The sequence below is a fragment of the Hetaerina americana genome, unplaced genomic scaffold (assembly GCF_022747635.1).
Source record: "Hetaerina americana unplaced genomic scaffold, ioHetAmer1.1.p SCAF_5, whole genome shotgun sequence".
In the NCBI taxonomy this organism is placed as follows: Eukaryota; Metazoa; Arthropoda; class Insecta; order Odonata; family Calopterygidae; genus Hetaerina; species Hetaerina americana.
This window is the reverse complement of record NW_027287095.1, coordinates 90,809,792-90,834,569: the sequence shown is the minus strand read 5'-3', so window position 1 is coordinate 90,834,569 and position 24,778 is coordinate 90,809,792. Positions and strand designations below refer to the sequence as shown.

At 43.3% G+C, this 24,778-nt stretch overlaps 2 protein-coding genes across 2 annotated transcripts in view; both read left to right on the top strand.

Annotated features, from left to right (window-relative positions):
- The first annotated feature begins 3,545 nt into the window (after positions 1–3,545).
- On the top strand, positions 3,546–9,067 carry Akh (Adipokinetic hormone). Its single transcript, XM_071592429.1, has 3 exons — positions 3,546–3,665; positions 6,388–6,567; positions 8,687–9,067. The coding sequence occupies exons 2-3, from the start codon at positions 6,388–6,390 to the stop codon at positions 8,729–8,731; spliced, it is 225 nt and encodes a 74-aa protein (XP_071448530.1). The 5' UTR covers positions 3,546–3,665; the 3' UTR covers positions 8,732–9,067.
- Positions 9,068–17,122: 8,055 nt separating this feature from the next.
- The window catches only part of LOC139693846 (hexosaminidase D-like), a 103,543-nt gene continuing 95,887 nt past the window's right edge, over positions 17,123–24,778 (top strand). The window contains exon 1 of the mRNA XM_071592151.1: positions 17,123–17,625. The gene's annotated coding sequence lies outside the window, so the exon portion shown is untranslated. The remainder of the gene's footprint in view (positions 17,626–24,778) is intronic.

Sequence of the window (24,778 nt, the reverse complement as noted above, 5' to 3'; positions counted from 1 at the left end):
CATATAGACTCTTCCTGCCACATTTTCCTAAACATTTCAGTAGTTCCGTTGGAATGTTATCCACCCCCACGGCCTTATTTGATTTCACCTCCCTCAATGCCCTTTCTATCTAACTGTCTCGACTATGCCTGTAACTAAGCTATCTTCATCTGCGTTATGTTCTCTTTCCATGTCTAACCTTTCTGGCCCAAGTTCTTTTCCATACAGTTTTCATATGCATATATTCCTGCCACCTCTCTTGGATATTTTCAGCTTCAACTACTATTTCTCCGGACTTTTTTCTAACTGTTAGCATAGATCTTCCTTTTTTACTTCCCGATAGTGTTTTCATCTTTTTGTTTAGCGCACCAATTTCAACTTTTATTTACAATCCCTCCATAACCTCGTACTGCGTTTCCACTATGCTTCAGGCATACATGCAACCGCGCAACCATAAGGAGGAAGAGGCCGATAGGTGATGAGGCGGGGGACTACTACTTAGGCTCGAGGAATGACCTCGGGGGGGAAAGCGATTGAGTTATGCAGGGCACAGGGGTTAGTCGTCACCAACACTTGGATTAGACACCACAAAAGGAGCAGGTATGCATGCAAAATGCCAAGGGACTCCGATAGGTATCAGTTAGATTATATTATGGTTGGGCACAGATTCAGGAACAGTATGATCAATTCGCATAGCTTCCCGGGAGCGGATGCGGACTCTTGACTACAATTTAGTTGTTATGAAATGTACGAGCATTGCACGTAGCATCCGTTTCAAAAAGGTAAGGTAGGGGCGTTGGGTTATGAAATGGAATGTAGAGGCATGAAATGGGTTGACTAGGAAGGAGCACCAGCGGGCTGTAGATAAAATCATGGAGGATGGTAAAGAGCTAACTACTATCGAAGAAAAATGGGAAAGTATGAAGAAAGGATTATCAAAAGCCGCAAAAGACACTATTGGAATCGTTAACGCTAAAAGGACTAGGAAACCATGGATTACGGATGAGATGATTACAAAGATGGATGCGCGGAGAAAATGGAAGAATGTATACGCGGAGTTAGGCAAAATGAAGTACAAAGAATTGAACAATAAATTGAGGCGGGCAACAAATAAAGCAAAAGAAGCATGGTGGAAGACGCAGTGTGAAGATATGGAAAGTTTGCGGAGGAAGGGTGAAATTGGTTCGCTGTACAGCAAAGTTAAATCTTTATCGGGAAGTAAGAAAGATCTATGCTAACAGATAGAGATAAGGCGGGTAAGATAATAGTTGACACAGGAAAGATCCAAGAGAGATAGAAGGAATATATAGAAGTGAGATTTAGGAAAGAAACATGACGTAGAGGACGATAGCTTAGGTCCAGGCATCCTCGACGATGAGGTAGAAGGGCATTAATGGAGATGAAACTGAAAAAGGCCGTGGGGGCGGATAGCATTCCTTCGGAACTACTGAAATGTTTAGCAAAATTTGCGAGTAAGAGACTATATGGGCTGATTCGTAGTATCTATGAGGAAGGAAACTGGCCGGAATACCTTTTGAAATCAGTTTAATTCCTATTCCGAAAAAAGTAACGACTTCATATTGTGAGGACTACAGGACAATAAGCTTGATATCCCACGCAGATAAAGTTGTTCTCAAGATCATAAACAAAAGGATAAAGAGTAGGGCAAATGATTACTTAGGGTATGATCAGTTTGGGTTTAGGAAGGGGAGAGGTACGCGTGATGCCATTGCAGTAATGAGATTATTAATCGAGCGGAATATAGAATACAATCTGGACGTATTTTCCTGTTTCGTAGATTTCGAAAAAGCGTTTGAAAGAGTGAATTGGGGAAAGCTAATGAGTATATTGAAGAAAATAGGAATAAATTGGAGGGATAGGAGGCTAATCCGCAACCTATACATGTCTCAGACTGCTCAGGTGCGAGTTGGGAACGGGGAGTCCGGATGGGCTGTGTTAGAATGAGGTGTAAGGCGGGGTTGCCCATTATCACCGTTGCTGTTCAACCTGTATGCAGAGGAAACGATTAAGGAGGCATGGGAAGAACTGGAGGTAGGAATATAAGTGGGCGGGGAATTCGTAAAATCAATTAGGTTTGAGATGACCTATCTTTAGTTTGTCAGTCAGCCAAGGGATTGCAAGCATTGCTGAGTGAATTGGAAATTTAGTGCAATAGATATTGGATGAGAATCAACATTAATAAAACAAAGGTCATGCGATTTTCTAAAAAAAAGGCTAAGCTAAACATTAAAATAGGAGGGAAAAAACTAGAGCAGGTAGAACAGTTTACGTATCTCGGAAGTGTTTTGGACAAACACGGTCAAAGTGGTAGGGACGTAAGGAGAAGAATTGCCTCAGGAAAAGAGGCTTTCACAAGGAGGAGGAGTTGATTCCTGGGACGTTGAGTAAAGATGTTAAGGAAAGACTCGTAAAAACTTTGATATGTAGCTATGTACGGCGCGGAAACGTGGTCATTGAAGCAGGAGGATAGATGTAGACTGGAGGCTTTTGAAATGTGGGTGTGGAGAAGAATGGAGAAGGTGAAATGGACCGAGAAGAAAACAAATGAGGAAGTACTTGGTATGGTGGGCGAAGAGAGGGGTTTGTTGGGAGAAATCCTATGGAGGCAGGAAAAGTGGATGAAGGGGGTATTGACCTGGAAGGGGATGTTGAAGACTGTAATAGAGGGGAGATTGTTAGGCAAACGAGGAATGGGAAGAGGCAGGAAAGGGATGTTGGACGGGATGAAGGGAGGAATAAAGTACTCAGAGATGAAGAGGGGTCTGATGTAGAGTAGGATACTGGATTTTGTATTTTGTTAGGAATCACAAAATATGTATTTAGTAACTGTGCCTATCCAAAAACCTGCCTTAATCGATAGATTACCTAATGATAATAGAAATATATATATATATAAACACACACACCCACATAGTGACATACACACGCATGTGCACATACAAGTACTCACGCACATGAATCACTCACTCCAATCAGCTAAATAATCGCGTAGGAGGAGGAAAAGGTTTCCCAATCATCAATCTCCCCTCCTCCTCCTAATCCTCCTTCCTCCGAATTCGCTCTCCGGCAGCACCGATGGAAACATTTGAGCACACAAAACAACTCCAAAAAACAACCACCCACCCCTCTCTTTTTACTCATTCCCTGGGGTCGGAGTGGGCGTGCGTCGAGTGCTCCCTTTACCACCCCCTACAGAACCCTCTTCCACCCTCTTACGACACGGCCACTCGCCTCCGTCTTCCTAGCCCCTGGGTGGAGACTCGGGGAGGAAGGGGTTGGGCGGGAGTTAAGAAAGGAGGGACCACGACTCATCACTCTACTCAATTACGCACACATTTGCGTGTATGTATGCATATATATATATATATATATATATATATATATATATATATATATATATACATATACCCACACACACTCGCACCTAGAGGCGCTCATGCGCACACTGGAGTTGTGGTGGGTGGGTGGTAACCCTGAATACCCGCGTCGTCGGGGTATAAAGGGTATCGCGATCCCGCGGGCATCATCACAAGCCCCGAGCAGAGACCACGGGACACTTGACCAGAGACCAGGCGAGAGGATCAGTCGTCGCTGACAGGTGATCTTGGCGGAGAGAGATACGAGCACCACCCTCGCACCACCGGCACTCGTGCGGACGCTTAAAGGTGCGTACGCTGGACACGCTTTCTGGTTTGCGGCTGACTTCGCCTCCATTTTCCTCTCCCTTACTCATGGACCACTCTCCAGCATTACAGGCCACTTGCTTCCCTCCCTTCGCTCCCATCCGCCTTTGCTTGCTTGGAAGGCCACCCACGTTCCTCTAATTGCGTGCGTTCATTCCAGGTAATCCTATTGGGTGATTTCTTTCGCTCATTTTTCAAATTCTTTGCTTGTAAGTTCATGCATGATGCATTTACCTTTTACAGTAGAACCTTTTCACTTGTGAAATGAAACGGCAGTTGAGTCACGAAGTTAAATTGAAATGTATGTTGATGTGAATCGAATGAGACTAGTGGTTTCAAATTATTGATTAATAAAAGATCTCACCTTTTCATTGTCGATAGTGTCAAAATTAATTTCTGTAAATCGATATGAAATGTAAACCTAAATGCGATCCAGGTTTCTATGCAACGCAGCATCATCAGGCTTGGTGGTGCTGCACCGAAGTGAAACCTGGGTCGCATTGAAGTTAATTTTTCGTGCGGAATTACGGAGTTTTATTTTGGTACTAGAGGTAGGGGTAGACCACAGATAGTGTGTCTGACGAAGGAGCCAGTTGGTTCTATCCCCATCATCGGCGAAATTTTTTCGGCTTAGTAACAACTTTTTAATGGTTTTTTCCGAACGAGGCAACCACGCATCAACAGAAAAAATACAATAATGGTATTTCGGAATGAGGCAGTGATAAAAATAGACTCCTACTAAAAAGGTACCCTAAACCCACGGTGGAAGGCAGTAGTTTCACCAATAGGCACCGGTGGCGCCGAGCGAATGGGTCGGCCCGGAATTGACTGCCACAGCTGCGGGCGAGATAGAAGTTCACGGTATCGGCCGCAGTACTGCGATTTGGAAGGCAACGGGAAACCACCACATTATTCTCCCTAGAATATGTAGCCTTGTTCTTCATTCAAATATAGTAGAATGGGAAGATGTGAGCTGCAGTAAAACAATCCTAGGGTGATGATTTGATGTAAACCAATTTCTCTGATGATGATTTTGACGTTATTCATCGTGTAACAATTTCACAAAGTTACGCCTGAAACGATTGATTTATTTATAAACCCTGCAAGCCACCGCTAGAGTGTCTGGCAGGGGGTGAACACACACCAGAATAATTTTATCCCAACATGTTCCTACCGTGGTCGGACAATGTTATTCTGATCACTTATCGTTCGTGGAAAAAAATGCATCTGTTATACACGTAATGGTCAAGCGAAGGTCTCTTAGAGAAGTAATGGTGCTGGTGGGAATTGTCTAGTTCATATATAAATCTTTTGGAGTGACAGAGACGAGACACCGACTTTCAATAATTGATGAATTTCATGTTTATTCTCTCAACTAATTTTTTTTTTCAATTATATAAGAATCCTGCAAACCACCGCTAGGTTGAGGGGCAGGAGGTGAATACACACCAGGCCAATTTTGACCGGAATATGACCCTACCGCGGCTGGACAATGCTATTCCGATCCCTTAGCGGTCGTGGGAAAAATGACGCATTGAATCTATTTGTTCTACACTTCATCTCTCTAATGTTATTGACTCATACCGTAGTATGATGGGGGTAATAATACATGTTCAACATCACTGCTAAAGAGACCTCCTTCCAACTTATGCAAGAGATTCAATCTGTAATTTAATCTTCACTCCGTGAGTGATTCCTAGTCTAGCTGCTCTAATATTTTGGATGCACTGCTAAATTTATCATAACAACGTTCTACAAATCTAGCTCCTCTACGCTGCACGCTATCCAATTCGGCAATTAATTCAACTTCGTGAGGATCCCATATACTTGCAGCATATTTTAAATAAGGCCTAAACAGCAACAGATAACATTTCTCTTTGACCCTTAAATCACATTCACCCACATTCCTCTAATAAATACTAGCTTTTTGTTAGTTTGTTCACGCATTCCCCTTATAGATATGTTTTCCCCTGGAGGGATCGTGAGTGAATGTAACGCCTAGATATTTAATCGAGTCTACACATTCCATTTCGGTGTTCCAGACACAGTCTGCGTTTGGAAGGCTATTGCTGTTTTTCCAAAAATTTATGACTACCCACTTATTTTAGTTTAATTCTAATTGCCAAGTGTCGCACCAGCATTGCATATCATTCAGTATAATGCTGCTGTGTCCGGGGTATCACGGATATCACGGTAAACCACGGCATCATCAGCAAATAAGCGTATCTTACTAGTGACTACGGAGTCAATGTGGTTAACGTAAAGTAAGAATAAAATAAGTGGAAAAATGGCAACCGAAACTTTTCATAGACAACTTGTATGAACCCGCATTAGGAACATGCGTCCTTCGCCAGTCAACTGTTTTTTTCCTGGCTGCGTGAGCCCCTTCCCCTATGACTTCGATCAGCTTCGCTCGAATTTAAACAATAATCAGTAACGCCTCCCTGCTTCCGGTTGTTTCCCTTGTCTTCGATACTATTCCAAGCCCCATTCGCCGTTTCCTCCGTGGCGACTCAAGGGTACAGGGGTCGATTTGGCGCGCGTGCTCGCGAGCGGAACAAAGACGGGACTGATGTCCCTGGCGAGCTCCAATTGCGACGGCACGGAACGGGGCAGGGCCATGGGCCGCTCACGACTGGTGCGATGCCCGCAGGACCGAGTGCTCGGCATCGCCCCACCAAACTTCTGCTGCCTCTCTTCGCAGATGCAGCACCGCTCCGCGTTGGCCCTGCTGGCGCTGGCCCTCCTGCTGGTGGCGCTGGTGCACCGCACCACGGCGCAGGTGAACTTCACGCCCGGCTGGGGTAAGCGCGGTGGCCTGGAAGCGGCCGCCTCCTGCAAGCCGTCCATGGAGTCCATTATGTACCTCTACAAGCTCATACAGGTGAGCAGGCGGCTGGCGGAGGGATACAAATGCTGAGGCGGCGGGCGCCAAGTTAAATTAAATTAATTAATTACTTCTAAGTTTACCGAAGGCACCCATTTGCATTATTTTTCTCCTTCAGGGGCAAGATGCCCCTTTGCATTTTAGTGGGTGCGGTAGACTCATGCCATTCCACATAAAATCCGCGATGTGGCTGAGTCGTACATTGTTTGAGAACGCCATTTGAAGTACGCCGCTGCAGCCGCCATGACACATTGTAAGCGAAACAATATGGTGTCATGACTACAATTTGTTTTTGTTATTCTAATAAGGAGAAACAAGTTTACAGATTTCCTTACTAATGTGACTCAAAACGATGTAGATGTAATTTTTAGCAACTACAATGTTTGTCAATAATTCTCTTTCTCATTTCAAGTAAGAAAATTGAGAATAGGGGGGATGGAGGTGGTATAGAGGGGACGGGTGCGGGAGACGGGTGAGGGAGGTTTTTATGAGGTGATTGGCAGGCGGTGATGGTCATTCCACTCTTAATGAGAACAGCTTTGTGAGTTGATACTGCAAGTCCTAACCCCGTGTCGAAGCATATCATAGTCTGTTTCTTCCCAGCATTTTCAATGTGAGCTATGGCATTGATAAAAATATCCTGGGTTGAATTAAAGACTTTTTGAATGGTCGGGTACCATAATCCGTGTCAGCATCCGTGATCATGTCATGGATCCAGGGGTGACCAATTATTAAACTGCAGAAGCCGAATGGTGTCTCTCCGCAATCGTTTTTCTCCCGATGGTGTTAGTTCTAATGCAATTGAAGTCACTTCGGGTATTCTCCCGGCAAGTATTATGGGACCTCTTTTGTTCCTACTTTACGTTACCTTACCTAGATTTGTAAGACATTGTCATGATAAACTTAGTAGCGTATCCAAATTATTAGAGGGGCTAGGTTTGGAATCATTCACGGAGCGAAGGTCACATTGCAGATTAAATCTGTTGCATATATTTGAAGGGTGTCTCTGTAATTATGATGTTGAGAATTTATTATTACCCTCATCGTCCTACGGTAGGAGGGATCGCATCTAAAAAATTAGAGATATTAAGAGAAGAAAAGATATATTTAAGATGTCATTTTTCCCAAGAACAATAAGGGATCAGAATAGCATTGTGCGACCGTTGTAGGAGTATCGTAATAATATTTGGGTACAAATTAGTTTGGCGTGTATTCACTCCCTGCCACACACCCTAGCGGTGGCTGTAGGAGTTCTAAATATTTACGTATATGCATGAACATATACTTATATAAATAAATAAATATATATATATTTATATATATAAATATAAATATATATATAATATCCAAGACATTATATATATATATATATATATATATATATATATATATATATATATATATATATATATATATATATATATATATATATATATGTGTAAAAACACAGATTTAGATTTTTAGAATATAGAAACACAAAGAAAGGACACAATTTGTTATTTGACGTTTCGACAGCACAGCTGTCGTCTTAAGAATCAGAAGACTTCTGAAGAAGACGAGCTTCTGAAGACGACAGCCGTGCTGTCGAAACGTCAAATAACAAATTGTGAGTGTCCTTTCTTTGTGTTTCTATATTCTAAAAATCTAAATCTGTGTTTTTACATATTTGTGCGTCGCCGAAGAGCGTTCCATTTCGAAGATATTATATATATATATATATATATATATATATATATATATATATATATATATATATATTTATTTATTTATTTATTTATTTATATATATATAATATCCAAGACATTATATATATATATATAATGTCTTGGATCCAGAGGTGACCCATCATCAAACTGCAGAAGCCGACTGGTGTCTCTCCGCGGTCATCTATCTCCCATTCCTAAATCGCGGCATCCCTGTACCACTTCGCCTACCACCCTCTTCCAGCCACTATTACATGACTCCTTTCCGGCACGTTCCCAAACATTTTTCCAGTTTATTGCACATTTTCGAAGTGACAATTATGAAATAACATATATAAATATGATTTAGACATGATTAAAAACAGCATTTGAGTCACCTTGAGTCTCCAATGGCGCGCCTATTTCACTTGTAGGGAGAGGCGCAGAAGTTGGTGGACTGCGACAAGTTTACCAACTGACCACGGCGGCAGAGTTAGACCCCAGCCCATCCGCTTCGACAGATGACGGCGGCGGAGCGCCGGCGCCTCCTTACTGGCGCCGCTGGTTGCCCTCCTTACTGGCGCCGCCCTCGGCTGCGGCGGCGGCAATGGCCGACGACGTCGGAAGGGTGGCAGAAGCGGGGCGGAGGGGAGTTAAAGAAAACAATTAAATATACAAAAAATGTCCCACCAATCAGATGCTCTTCTTCTGAAGCCATTCCGGCGAAGCGTCCAAAGAGTTTCCATATTTAATTTATATCATTATTATGAAAAATTGAACATCAGTGTGCACACTTGAAATAAATATGTTCGTAAAAGGAGACTAGTCTGAATTAATTAATATCATAAATTAATGATTGTTATTTCTATTTTTTAATTTTCGTGTTCATTATATAAGTCAGAGGCCGCGAGGTTTGTCGCGGGAAGGATATGGGAGCGCTCTCTGGTCTGTTTTCAACTGGGTGGTGGCAAAATATTGCGTCTCCAATGTCCTCCTTTCCAAATAATTCAGCCTTAAATGAAGTCAGTGCCAGAGAAGACTTTAACAGGTTACTGAACATTAATCGGATTGCATCGGTCGGAATACGAGGATACTTTGAAAAGTTCTCTGAAAGGAATACAAATAAGCGACTTACTTCAGTGAAACGTTTTTATTTCTTAATACAGTCTCCCTGTACTCTAATGAACTTCGTCCAGCGATGTTCCAATGCCTTGATCCCATCTCGACAATTATATTCCTTCATCCCTGCAAAATACCCATCTACTTCATCTGTTAGTTCTTTGTTTGAAGAGACTCAACGTCCACCGAGGAAAAGTTTGAGTTTGGGAAAGGGATAGAAATCTGATGGAGCCAAATCAGGCGAATAAGGCGGGTGTGGCAACAAATCCCCTCTTAGTTCACGTATTTTTGCCATGGAAACTACACTGATGAGTGGGCGCGCATTGCCTTGATGAATGATGGCTTTCTTTCTTTGTCGAAGCTGACCGATTTCCACTTATCTTTTGACGTACATAGTTGGTCGAGGAGGTTATCGTAGTATTTTCCAGTAATTGTTTGACCGGTCGGAAGATAATCTATCGGCAGAATCCCATTCGTGTCCCAGAAAACTGAAGCCATCACGTTTCCAGTCAATCACATTGCTTTCTTTGGTCGTGGTAAATTAAAATATTTCCACTGCTTTGACAGCTTTTTTGTCAATTGGGTAGGGTAATGGACCCAAGTTTCATCTGTGGTCGCTAACCGCAGAAATTGCAAGGTTTGCAGAATGGACTCCTTTGTTTGACGGGTAAATTCTAGAAAAACTAACCTAGGTAATTTAAAAAAATGTATTCCTGAAAATTAAATGCAATGCAATTCTTTTAATTAGCTTTTGAAATTATTTCATCCAGGTGACGACCTTGGTGAGCGATACATTGGTTGAGTAATTCAAAAATATTTTCGCAAACTCTTCTCAGCATATCTGGCGTAATTCCAGCGATGGCATCTGTAATTGCCTCCCTGAGAGCTTCCAAGGTCCTTGGTCAAGCATTTTAAACCTCAGCTTTGAGATATCCCCAAAGAAAGTAATCGCATGGGTTCAACTCCGAGAAGGGAGGAAGGAGTACATCCCCTCGTAAGGAGATCAGGTGACCGGGAAATTGTTCTTGCAGGATTTGACGTGAACGTCGAGCGGTATGAGCCGTGGCACCATCCTGTTGAAACCAAAAGGCTTCTGTGTCATATTCCTCACCATACTATTATCAATTTGGGGATTCAAAAGTTCTCCAGCATCTCACAATAGCGCACAAAGTTCACAGTAACAGTTGAACCTCGAGATTCAAAAAAGTAATGCCTACTAATGCTTATGGGGGACACAGCGCACCAAACTGTCTCTTTGGGGCTATGAAGAGGTCTTTGGTAAAGTTCGCGAAGGTTGTCAGTCGCCCAGTGTAACGAAAAGTTTGCATATTTACTGAGCTGGAGACGTGAAAATGCGCTTCATCGCTAGGCCACAGCGCCCTCTGCGTCGCCACCACACTATCATTGTTCTTAAAGAACGTTTCTACGACAAAGCCTCGATGCTCAACAGACCCCTGCGTATTAAATACTAAAAATGGCTTTGTTTCCCCCAGCTAACGCCACTACACTCACTCCGCTAATTCATCTGTGCGCTCTTCAGTGATTTTTTGAAACTAGGGAGTTTATTCTGACACACCTCTTTATTATTGGTTACCCTTAAAACGAGGTCAAACATTGTTCGGAAATGTCCACTCTGATGCGTTTGTGATACTGCATGAAGTTACGTTGCATCCATCTGCTATCTGATAGTTTTCTCATATCCAATTCCACAGTTAAAATGTGATATGTCCGCTCAGATGACATCCCTACAGCTTCAGCGATTTCTCGCACTTTCAGTCGGCGATCCTCCATGACCATTAAAGTCATAGTATAATCGATGCGATTCGATTGTAATAAGATAACGATCCCTGTCAATAGCTCGAGCAACGGCAATGTCAAAGAAACAACATCTGTATTACCAGTTATTTGCCGAAGTTTATCGCAAGAATATCATAATCTTATTCATAGCACAGGCTCCGATATAATTATTGGAACTTGAGCGCTAGTTATCCACAGATGTCGCCTACGGTGAAATTTCCCCAAAATCCTTATCCGTTTACTGAAAATTTAAGAGTAAATTGAATCCGGGGCCGTGTTTTCATTGCAGTTAAGAAGTCCTTTGCTAGCAGAACTCGGACAATTCCAGGTAACGGTTTTGAAAGCGTTTGGTGCATAATTAAAAGTGCTCAACGCAAAAGAATCTACATGGTTTGTATGAAAAGTATCGGGAAAAATAGATTTGTTTCAGATATTGCCACAAATGCCTCAAGATTCTTCAAAGAACTTCTTCCCTTGAGAGCATCGACACGCTCTCAAGGGAAGCCCTTTAGCCCTTGCGGCTTTGCCACGACTCGAAGACTCCCTGGTAGGCGGATTCTGGGTAAGGATACTCTTAAGGGAACGCGTATAAGCTTTTTGAAGGCACTTAGGGTCTCATGGTGGTATCCTTTGAGGCTTTAACTTCTGGGAATAGGAAATAGTAGTCTGCTGGTGCCAAGTTGGGAAACTGTAAGGGGGTTGGGGAATCGTCGCGATGCCATTGCAGAAAGTCTTCGCAAGGAGACACTTTCGACTTTGCTCTTTTGGTCGTCCGTCCTAAGACGTTTGGGAGGACGACATTAGCGCAGATCTTTTCAGATCACCAAGACTTCATTGATAATGGTGTGCATTATCGCACTCTAATCAATTCCGATAAACGATCTGCGATCATGCGCACACTTAAGTGACTGTCTGTATTCAGCACTTCACTCAAACGTCGGAAAAATTTGTCACCAATACTTATTATACAAGCCTTCTTCATATTTCATACCACTCGATGGTATTTATAAAAGCCCCTTGTGCCCTTTGTTGGGCGATATTCACATTTTTCCTTTAGCTATGATAGCAGCGTCATCTGCATGGAGACCAGCCATACTATTTAATCATCATTTTTCGGGACATCAGCCTTGTAAGTATTAAATAAGAAGGGGTCCAGGTCAGGAGAGACCCTTGTTGGACGCCAGCCTTGTAAGTATTAAATAAGAAGGGGTCCAGGTCAGGAGAGACCCTTGTGGGACGCCAGCCTTGTAAGTATTAAATAAGAAGGGGTCCAGGTCAGGAGAGACCCTTGTTGGACGCCAGCCTTGAGCCACCAGTCTTGTGGGACGCCCTTATTTGTCATTGCTTTACGTGTTTTCTAATTTCACGCTGAACGACCTGTTCTTAAGGTGTAAGATCGTCTATTGTGTCTTCACAAATACGTGTTGGTGCGTGGACATATGTTATTTGGAAACCCCTTCCACAACTGCGTCAAATCATGGAAATTAACCTCTCACGTTGTGCATAAAATGTAAATGATCGCTGATTGCCGGTTTCTCAAAACTGAACATCGTATGTGCCCATCCAACTTCCGCAAACATCGCTGCTCTCGTACTAATATTCCATCTCTCTCGAGGGTCGCCGGTGCTTTCGGTGTGAGGGGTGATCCACGACCTCCGCGCATGATATCCCTGGGCTCGCTTAGGTGAATCAGATTGTCCAATCAGAGTCGAGCTGTGGCTAGCAATGGATTTGTATTTTAACATTTTTAGTACCCTGCAAGCCACCGCCAGGGTGTGTGGCAGGGTCTGAATACCCACCAGATTAATTTTGACCGATTATTTTTACCCCTACCGCAGTCGAACAATGTTAATCTGATCCCTCATCCTTACGAATCGGCCTGATCCCCTTGCACCGCGGCGTTTACAATATAGATTTAACTTATTAAAAACATTTAAAGACGTGTCCTTTCCCGATGACATCAAGAGCATAATACGAACCCCAGCGTATTACGGGCGAAGGGATCACGAATATAAGATTAAAGAGATTATAATGTCATTTTTTCCAAGAACAATAAGAGGCCAGAATTCATGTAATTGAAATCCCCCAGGAGTCGGTTCGACACAATAAGTATTAACTTACAAGGTAGGGACTGCGCATGGTTATATATATATATATATATATATATATATATATATATATATATATATATATATGTATATATATATATATATATATATATATATATATATATATGTAGAGAATATATATGTATGTATAGAAATATACATATATATATATATATATGTATATTTCTGTATATAACCATACAACCAGGAGGTATTTGCCTGTTTGAGAGGTACGCATGATGCCATTGCAGTAATGAGATTATTAATCGAGATGAATATAGAACACAACCAGGAGATGTTTGCCTGTTTCGTATATTTCGAAAAAGCGTTTGACAGAGTGAATTGGGAAAAACTAATGAGTATTCTGCCGAACAGGAATAGATTGGAGGGAAAGGAGGCTAATCCGCAACCTGTACATGTCTCAGACTGCTCAGGTACGATTGGGGAACGGGGAGTCCGGATGGGCAGTGTTAGGAAGAGGTGTAAGGCAGGGTTGCCCATTATCACCGTTGCTGTTCAACCTGTATGCAGAGGAAATGATCAAAGAGGCATTGGAAGAACTGGAGGTAGGAATGAAAGTGGGCGGGGAATTCGTGAAATCAGTTAGGTTTGCTGATTACCAAGCTTTAGTTTGTCAGTCAGCAAAGGGGTTGCAAGCATTGCTTAGTGAATTGGAAATTCAGTGCGACAGGTATGGGATGAAAATCAATCTTAATAAAACAGAGGTTATGCGATTTTCTAGAAAGAAAAAGGCAAAGTCAAACATTTAAATAGGAGGGCAAAAACTAGAGCAGGTAAAACAGTTTACGTATCTCGGTAGTGTTTTGGACCAACACGGTCAAAGTAGTAGGGACGTAAGGAGAAGAATTGCGCTAGGCGAAGAGGCTTTCACAAGGAGTAGGGAGTTGTTGACGGGGATAGGTTGGACGGGATGAAGGGAGGAGGAAAGTACTCAGAGATGAAGAGGGACCTGATATAGAGTAGGATGATGGATTTTTGTGTTTTGTTAGGAGTAATAAAATGTTTGTATTGTAGTTGGGTCCATACAAAAACCTACCTTAACAGGTAGATTACCTTAAAAAAATAACCATACGCAGTCCCTACCTTGTAGGTTAATACTTATATACTTAAATATATATATATATATATATATATATATATAATTTTTTAATTATTTATTATGTTAATATTATTTTTTTTGTAGATTCCCCTACCTTCCTCCATCCATTTGAAAAACCCTAACCCCCTAATCCCTTACCCTTTCCTCCTGGTACTGCACCCTCTGCCAGACACCTTTTTGATGGCTCGCAGGCTATTGATGTAAATGTAGTGGGAAAAGTAAGTTAAGTTTAAGGCAGGGTTGTCCGTAATCACCGGTGCTGTTCAACGTATATGTGGAGGAAATGATTAAAGAAGCATGGAAAGAACTGGAGGTAGGAATGAAAGTGGGCGGGGAATTCGTAAAATCAGTTAGGTTTGCTGATGACCAAGCTTAAGTTTTTCAGTAGGCCATTGCTGAGTGAATTTGGAATACTCTGCGATAGATACAGGATGAGACTAAAGATGGGAATAATAAAAAAGGTTACGTGATTTTTCAGAAAGAGAAAGGCTAAGTAAAACGATGACATAGAAAGGCAAAAACTAAAGCCGGTGGAACAATCTGGAAAAGTCTTACCTGTCTGGGAAGACTTTTTGGCCAAAATGTTCAATGTAGTAGGAACGTAAGGAGAAGAATTACGTTAGGCAAAGGGGCTTTCACAAGGAGGAGGGAGTTGATGACAGGGACGTTGAATAAGGATATTAAGAAAAGACTCGTAAAAACTTTGATATGGAGCGTACCTAGTACGGAGCGGAAACGTGGTCATTGAAGCAGGAGGATAGACGTAGATTGGAGGCTTTTGAAATGTGGGTGTGGAGAAGAATGGAGAAGGTGAAATGGACGGAAAGGAAAACAAATGAGGAAGTGCTAGGCATGGTGGGTGAGGTGAGGGGTTTGTTGGGAGAAATCCTAAGGAGGTAGAAAAAATGGATGAAGGTTGTATTGATCGGCAATGGGATGTTGAAGACTGTAATATAGGGGAGGATGCTGGGAAAACAAGGAACGGGTAGAAATAAGAGATAGAGATGTTGGATGGAATGAAGGGAGGAAGGAAGCATGCGGAAATGAAGAAGGCGTAGACTTAGAGTAAGATGCTGGATTGTATTTTGTTAGGAGTGATAAGTAAATTATTTGGTTGTTTACTCCATCCAAAATCTATTTTAAGTGGTAGATTGCCCATAATAATAATAATTTATAAATATAAAAATACATTTCAATGCAACAATTTCAGAGTGTAAAAATCATTCGCCTTGACTGGGACTCGAACCCAGATCCCTCAATATCCGGTCGAGTGCTTTAGCCAGAATGATTTTTACACTTTGAAATTGTTGCATTGAAATGCACATTAGCGGATGACTCCGTTAAAAGTTACTGTTGCGGCATCTCCCGCAGTTTCTTTGGAATTTATAAAAATACATATTTAAGTAAATATATTTGTATTAATATTATATTATTTTTTATTAGTAGTCCACTGGTTAAAATACGTATGTTTTGGATGGACATAATCTACGAAACGGTACTACGATTGCCTAACCTAGCAAAACACAGCCAAACATATTCCTCTATGACAAGCCTCTTTTTAACTCCACATACTTCCTCCCTCCCTTCAACCCGTCCAATAACCCTATTCTATTCCTTCCCTTTCCTCGCTTGCCTAACATTCTCCCCTATATTACAGTTTCAACATACCATTTCCAATCGAATTCTCCGCATCCATTTCTCCCGCATCCATTTCTCCCGCCTCCTTATGATTTCTCCCAACAGTACCCTCTCCTCGCCCACCATACCATTGATTTCCTCATTTGTTTTCCTTTCTTTAAAAATCACCTTCTCCATCATTTTATGCACCCAAATTTCAAAAGCCATCAATCTATGGCTATCATTCTGCTTCAATGAGCGAATTTTCGCGCGATATAAAAAACACGTTCCATATCAAAGTTGTAATGAGTTTTTCCTATCATCCTTAAAATTTCTTCATCACTCCTTTGCAGATATAATATAATTTAGAAAAAAAATTATATAATCCCACGTGATTCACAATCCCGGCACCAAATTATGTTTTGCACCAATTTATCATAATAACCCAGCAAATGGAAACTTTAAGGTCGAGACAGGGAAATGGTAAAAATAACCAGGATAAAAATATTCACGAGTAGGTTTGATTTGATATTGCACGGTCAATTACTTTGGAAAAATTCTTTACATTGATGCCCCCAAGAATTTTATTTGGTCGACGGAAGTCATCTTCGTAAATCTTCAGCATAAAGCACATAACATAGTTGCTTACTATATCATGGTGTTTTATTTCAAGTCTATTTCTACAAGAATGAATTTTTTGATCTCTAAACCGTGGCAATGGTAGTACCTAGTGTGAAAGGTTTGCAATTAAGCGTTTTCGATTGAGTAAATCTTGTTTACAACGAACAAATCCCTCTCCTTTACCGCAGTGTCGATCGAAATCGACTCCACATGTCGTTTTGCGCGGATCTCGCTACTTCCAATGGCGCCAGGTGCGTAACAAAAGGCATCGTTCGATAGCGACTCTACGTGGAGAATGGCAGAAACTCTTCACAGGCGATCCTTCGGGAGCGCGCCCACCCGAAGGTGGCCGAAGGTACCCGAATGGCTGAAGAGGGGGGTGCAGGGTTCGTTCGTCCGGGCGAGGGGTGAGCGAATGGGGGGGGGAGAGAGGGGGGGTTGCGCGTAGCAGTAAACCCCCCCTCCCTCGGCCCAGTCGATCCCTCGGACTGTGTGGCCGCTGACGAGTTCGTGTGCACCGTGTTCGCATAACAACCGTCTCCCTCTTTGCAACGCTTACCCTTTCCAGCTGTTGTTTATCTCTCATTCACTCCCTCGTTTGACAATCTTCCCCCGTAAAGGTGTTCTCTCCCCGCCGTCATAAGGGCGTTGCACACAACCCCAACCCGAAAACAAGGTTCCCCCTTTCGACAGCGTTCCGAGAGTCCTTCTGCTGTGTGGCAGGATACGGCGGCGATCTCGAAATGATCTCGCTTCCTGCGAGTGAGTGTGTGTGTGAATTACCTAAGTAGCCAAGCAAACGCCCTCACGCCCGTCAGCTGTTTCGAGGAGGGCTTTCCGCGGATCGCTGTGCGCCCCGTGCACACGCACGCACGCACAGAGAGACCCCCCCTCCTCCTCCGGGGCCAATTGTCCCTCCCCCTGGGGTACGCATGGCTGCTGCTGCTGTTGCCGTCGCTGTTGGGAAGTTTTAAGACCGTACCTGAACCAGGTGAGCCATGTTGTCAATAATGATTTCCCCGAAAGAGGAAATGAGTGCCGATTTTGAATTCAATTGGTGAGGTGCAATTAGCGAAATGATGTCGGAAGAGCGGTGAGGGGGAGGGGGGGGTCATTCGTGTAATTGATTGGGTGAAGGTAGAAGTATAACTATAACTTGAGCTGTTTTCAATCGCACATCCAATCCCGAAAGGGAGGAAGGACACGGATTTGTGTTATTGGGTAAAAAAATGAAAGAATTCTCTGCCAGGCTGGAATTCATCTTTGTATTTTGTTCATCTGGCGTCTTGCAAGACACCGGCGAGGTTTGGAATATAGTGACCATCCCACCAGGGCCAATGCCAAATGTTGTTTGGCATTCTGATTTTTCAGGAAGTATGAAATATCGTGTGTGTGGTTATTGGGGTCACAAATCGTGGGAGAGGTGAAGGGATCCCTTCGTTTAGTTTGGCCGTCAATCACACACTCGCTCTCTTCCCCTCACACCGTCCTGACCTCGCGGAGTTCATCCGCTGGTCAGTTTCGACCGAGTGGGTTTCCTTTCCGTGAACCACACCGCTTTCCAGGCACGACGTCCAAGCAATCACCTCTCTTCAAGTCACTTCACAATGGGGTCATCCGACATCTTCTACATTTAAAAGAATATTAAAGACCACAAGAAAGGTCAAGTGTTCTTTTTCCACGCCTGCGAAACGAGCTGGAGAATTTATTTTATTTTGTATACTGATGCAGAAATGAGGCTGACATGATAACTATATGAATGAATTATTTCCCTGAGTGACTCCGACGTCAGACAATGTCACCCCCTACCATACACCCTAGCGGTGGTTTGCAGGGTACTTAATAAACCCCCCCCCCCAAATATCGTCGTTTACAATTGAAAATTGAATGTATTTAATTTAGTTTTAAAGTGCTGCAATGTATTTTATCATCTCTCTTGTGCATTCACGGTCGCCCCACCCGTGTTCGCTCTATCGGGTTCGTGATTCTCTCGTGACTTCTTCGCGAAAGAGACTCGTCACATTTGTGAGATTCGGACGTAGAGCGAGGAGGTATCCCCCACCCCCTCTGCCGCCGGCCCTGTCCCCCCCCCCCTTAGCTCCAGCCGCCAAGGCCGCCACACGCGCGTCAGAATGCCTCTGGGGGCCGCGAAGGGCTCCACCGCCGCCGGCGACACCCGTGTCCGTTGACGGCAGCTATCGTCCTCCTCGTGGTGCTGCCTCTGCACTTCGGCCTCAACTTCGTGCATCACCGCGATAGATCAGGTTTCGACGAGGGACTCCCTCTCTTGCAAGGCGATGCCCTCCGCTCCAACCCCCCCTCCCTCCTTCCATCCCTCCATCCCTCCTCCCAATTCCTTCGGAGACAACTCCGGTATTCCTCCTCTTCACGTGTCTCGATTGAGTCCCTTCCGACCACGTGACCCCCCCTTCTTTCTCGACCCAATGAACAAATACATCTCGATTCGTTTTTTCAACTTTTGCACATCTTTGAAGCGTATCTCGGCCTTGCTTTTTCTCGCCATTTCATCTACTCATTTTTCATTGGCGAGACAAGAAAGAGAAAGGCTAAGAGGTTAACATATAAATAGGAGGGCAATAACTAGAGCAGGTGGAGACAGTTTACATATCTCGGCAGTGTACGTATTGGACCAAAATGGTCAACGCAGTGGGAAAGGGAAGACAAGGAGAACGATTGCATCAGGCAAAGAAGCTTTCACGAGGAGGAGAGAATTGATGACAGGGACGTTGTGTTAAGGATGTTAATAAAAGGCTCTTTAAGACTTTGAAATGGAGCGTAGTTATGTACGGCGCAGAAACACGTGTATTGGCGGCTTTTGAAATGTAGGTGTGGGGAAGCATGGAGAAGGTGAAATGGACCGAAAGGAAAACGAATGAGGAAGTGCTGGGTATGGTGGGCGAGGAGAGGGGTTTGTTGGGAGAAAGCATATAGTATTCGTTGGCCGTGGGATGTTGGAGGGAGAATGTTAGGCAAACGAGGTAAGGGCAGGAACAGGGGATAGGGATGTTGGACGGGATGAAGGGAGGAAGGAAATACACAGAGAAGAAGAGAGACTGGATGTAGAGTAGGATGCGGGATCTTGTGTTTTGCTAGGAGAGACAAGTACTATTCACAAGTATATATTCATGTATTTGGTGATTTTCCCTATCCAAAACCTAAATTAATCGGTAGGTTACATCTAATATTCATGTTTAACTTACGGTTTATTATTTATAACCATATGTTGTGTAAATTCAAGCACAGGCTAATTGAAAATGAGTGAAGAAGTGAAGCAAATGATAAGCCTCTTTGGAAATCCGTCTTATCCATTCTGTCGGTCTGGCCGGACGAGAGAACCGCACAACTCTCTCTCCGTGCGATAGAAATTGCAGTCGAACGTCATTTTCTCTTGTCCCAGTTATCATTCCGCGGCGTGTTTCCCTTCTGGTGTTGCTTTCCCCGACGGCGAATGTCCGCAAGTGCTCCGTGCTCGTCGCCGCTTTAAGGTAGACGTTGGGAAATTTCACCTTGGAGTTAATAAATACTTGGATCGGTGGATAAGAGCGTGGCGTGTGCTCCCTCGCGCCAGTGCCCCCCATTGACTCCGCTGTTTCTGTGTTCGCGGCCAATTGAGAGTTGAGAGAGAGAAAGAAGGGGCGAGAGAGGGTCGTCCGTCCAACGGGACAAACCTCTCTCTCTCTCACTATCCTGCGCCCGCGTTTATTTCTGTTTTGAATGAAAGGATATGCTTGGTGGGGCATGCACTTGCCGACTGTGGACATCTTTGAGCGAATGAGTAGGTCGAACGGGAACACCGAAATGGAATGTCTGTAGACTAGATTAAATGCATACTTGGGCGTTACCCTCACTCATGATCTCTCCTGGGTGAAACAAGTACTAGGGTGAATGTGTGGGCAAGCTAACAGAAGATTAGGATTTTAGGAAAAAATTAGGAAGTCTTACGATAAGTGTCAACCCCAGTCGTACTCTTATAAATGGGCAAAGGATAGGTGAGGGAAATTAGAGAGGATATATGAAGTAAATCAATAAATAAATAACTCATATTAAATATAAAAGAAATTAATAAAAAAGGGAAACGGTTAGAACCAAAATATATCCTGGCTAAGGCGTACTAGATAGCATTGTCCCTCACCCTTGTCAATCATCATCATATTTTGGTTCTAACCGTTTCCCCTTTTTTATTATTCCCTTTTATTTTTAATTTGAGTATTTGTTTATTGATTTACTTCGTATATCCTCCCTAATTTCCCTCGCCCATCCTTCGACCATTTATAAGAGTACGGCTGGGGTTGACTCTTCCCATAATATTCATACGGCCGTAGTTACCGTTCGCTTAATGCATTAGGGAGTCTGTTAAGGCTTAAGCGGTAGAATATTCTGCTGGTATAAATGGGATCCTCATAAAGTTGGATTGATTGCCGAATTGGATCGCGTGCGTAGCGTAGAAGAGCAGCTACGAGTAGATTTGTAAAACACTGTTATGATAAACTTGGTAGCCTATCCAAAATATTAGAGCAGCTAGGCTGGGAATCACTTACGGAGCGAAGGTTAAATTGCATGATAAAATTACTCTTGCATAAATTGGAAGGTCGTCTCTTTAACAGTGATGTTGAAAATATATTACTATTACCCCCATCATTCTACAATAGGAAAGATAAAAGTCAACAAAATAATAGAGATTACGTGTATAGCCGACAGATATATTATTATTACTCATATTATAATTACCATGTAATTAATGAATGAAAAAAATGTCCAAATAAAACAAGGCTACGTCATTTGAGGACTACAGAAAAAAGAGATTGATATCGCACGCAATTAAAGTTGTTCTCAGGATCATCAACAAAAGGATAGAGAGTAGGGCAAATGGTTACTTAGGGGATGATCGGTTTGGGTTTAGGAAGGGGAGATGTACGCGTGATGCCATTGCAGTGATGAGATTATTAATCGAGAGGAATATAGAATACAATCAGGACGTATTTTCCTGTTTCGTAGATTTCGAAAAAGCGTTTGATAGAGTGAATTGGGGAAAACTAATGAGTATATTGAAGAAAATAGAAATAGATTGGAGGGATAGGAGGCTAATCCGCAGGCTATACATGTCTCCGACTGCTCAGGTGCGAGTCGGGAACGGGGAGTCCGGGCGGGCAGTGTTGCCCATTATCACCGGTGCTGTTCGATGTATATGTGAAGGAAATGATTAAAGAGACATGGAAAGAACTGGAGGTAGGAATGAAAGTCGGAGGGGAATTCGTAAAATGTGTTAGGTCCGCTGATGACAAAGCTTTAGTTTGTCAGTCAACCAAGGGGTTGCAAGAATTATTGAGTGAGTTGGAAACTCAGTGCGACAGGTATGGGATAGGAATCAATATTAATAAAACAAAGGTTATGCGATTTTCCAGAAAGAAAAAGGCTAAGCTAAATATTAAAGTAGGAGGGCAAAAACCAGAGCAGGTAGAACAGTTTACGTATCTCGGAAGTGTTTTGGACCAACAGGGTCAAAGTAGTAGGGACGTAAGGAGAAGAATTGCGGTAGGCAAAGAGGCTTTCACAAGGAGGGAGTTGACGACAGGGACGTTGAGTAAGGATGTTAAGAAAATACTCGTAAAAACTTTAACATGGACCGTAGCTATGTACGGCGCGGAAACATGGTCACTGAAGCAGGAGGATAGAAGTAGATTGGAGGCTTTTGAAATGTGGGTGTGGAGAAGAATGGAGAAGGTGAAATGGACAGAGAAGAAAACAAATGAGGAAGCACTTGGTATGGTGGGCGAAGGAGGGGTTTATTGGGAGAAATCTCAAGGAGGTAGTAAAAATGTATGAAGGGCGTATTGATCGGTAGTGGGATGTTGAAGACTGTGATAGAGGGGAGATTGTTAGGGAAACGAGGAAAGGGAAGGAACAGGATAGGGATGTTGGGCGGGATGAAGGAAGTACTCAGAGATGAAGAGGGACATGATGTAAAATAGGTAGCTGGATTGTGTGTTATGTTAGGAGTCGCAAAATATTTATTTGGTAGTTGTTTCCATCCAAAACCTACCTTAACGGGTAGATTACCTTATAATAATAATGAATGAATGAATGTGAATCAGTCCCCTTCAATTATTCTTCATGCCTCGTCGTGTGGACGAGGGGGAAACGTTCACATTGGACTTTGGCTCAGGAGTGTTCGTTGTAACATGGGGTGTTCTCTGGCGTCCATTGTCGTGTCCGTTGAAGTGTGTTTCAAGCGGCCCCACCTAACCCCCTCCCTCCCACGAGAGAATCGCCTGTCGGCCTCTGGCGGGTGCGGTCCATTTTAGGCGCGCCCGGTCCCTTTGCACCGCCCGTGTTTCTTCCCTTTTCCCGTCCTCTGCGCACCGTTGTCGGTCGCCATGGCGGCGGAATAGAAAGTGAAAGTCGTCGAGAGGGCTTTCTCGCCGCTTGAAGCCGCTCGGCGGGTGAACGAGTAATCCCCGGTGACCGTTCCCTTTACCCACTCGACGGAGACACATCCATGGGGTGCAATGTGCTCGCAAGGAAGCAAGTGACGCATTGCGGGGCTTCGGTGGGAGTCCAGTGGGCAGAGCGCTCTGCGCCGCCGACCTGTCTGTTCCCGATGTCGTCTCCCGTTGACCTTTTGTCTTCGCTTGGAATGCGTGATTTTCCTGGACTGCCGTTGTAGGGAAACCGAAAACCTCGCGGCAGAAAGGTCCTCGGCCCCCTCCTGCCGCCTACCCTGCTTCAATCTATCTACTTCAGAGCCGGCGACCATGAGTGCATGTCTATGTAGTGATAGTATAAATTCCCCTTCTTACTTCTCAATTCTGTATGACCTGTCTTGTTATGGTGGAGGCCCCGTCCTATAAATGGTTGTGGTTAATTTTGATTCCCTTTTTTCGTATAACGAATAACTAATTTATTAGGTGAATTAACCCTTATTTTGAATAAAGTCCTCCTCAAGCATGCATACGAATTGGCACGTTGTGTAATATTTTTTACTGAAAATCCTTCCTCTGCCATACCTTCCCTTTATCGACGGGTGGACGAGCAATCCCCGGTGACCGTTCCCTTTACCCACTCGACGAAGAGACATCCATGGGGTGCAGTGCAATATCACTCACCCTTCGCACCTGCTGCTTGCAACCCCTGCCACTCACCTTTTTGGTGGATCCCGGGGTATTTCTGTTGATGTATTAGTTTCACTCGAATGATTTTCAATGTGGCTTCGTTTTAGACGGACTTGTAGAGTTAAAGATGAATTTGTTGGTTTTGAATATGATTTTATTCTATTTTACTGGTGGTGACCTAACACCCCCGCCACACACCCTTGCGGAGGTCTTACGGGGTATTGTGTAGATTTTGGTATTTGAGTCTATTCCCACATATCAAACCAGCCTTCGGGTTGATTTCAGTGAATATTTATTATTCTTCAAATGTGTTTCTTTTTTTTTCGATATGGTTTTATCGCACGCCCTGCTCACATTAAGCTGAGGAAGGATTCCTTGGATGCATATTCCCGCTCGAAAACACATTCACACTAATTTCAATGCCACTGGGCGAGATTTAATTGATGTACCTTTTCAGTTGCAAATCTTGATAATATGATATCTCTGACGAAATTTCTTGCCATCAAATCGTTAATTAATGTATGAATTTAGAACGCGCCGTTTGCAGTGATAATTGCACGGCGTTAGAATGAATGCCATGAATTAAAACCGGTCCTCGTTGTATCAATGTTACTTTTCTTAGTAAATGTTTTCCGCTGCTACCAAAGGATTTGCGCGAAGAACAAATTTCAAAAGGAAATATTATTTTTATCAAGGATGGTGACATATAAGTGCTTACTAATTTTTCTATTGCTAATAGCCCTCGCATGGACCTTGACGTGATGGAAGGGCTTGTGCGTTCCGATGACCCCTAGAGCTGTGCTGGCGGGAGCAGTGATAATTGCTCCTGGGAGGGTCACCCATGCCCGATAGGTCGAAGGTTAGGAACCAGACGAAAGGTAATCCAAACAGCGTCCGTCCCTCAGTGAGGCGGCTGCAAAGGCGTCTGACCCCAGTGGGGCGGCCAATAAGTGATGGTGTCACGTTAAAAACACTTATTGAGGAAGGCAACGGGAAACCACCTAAACTATCATT

Coding starts and splice junctions, on each gene's coding strand:
- Akh (XM_071592429.1), top strand. CDS start 6,388: ATGCAGCACCGCTCCGCGTTGGCCCTGCTGGCGCTGGCCCTCCTGCTG. Junction 6,568..8,686: donor ACCTCTACAAGCTCATACAG/GTGAGCAGGCGG, acceptor TTTCACTTGTAG/GGAGAGGCGCAGAAGTTGGT.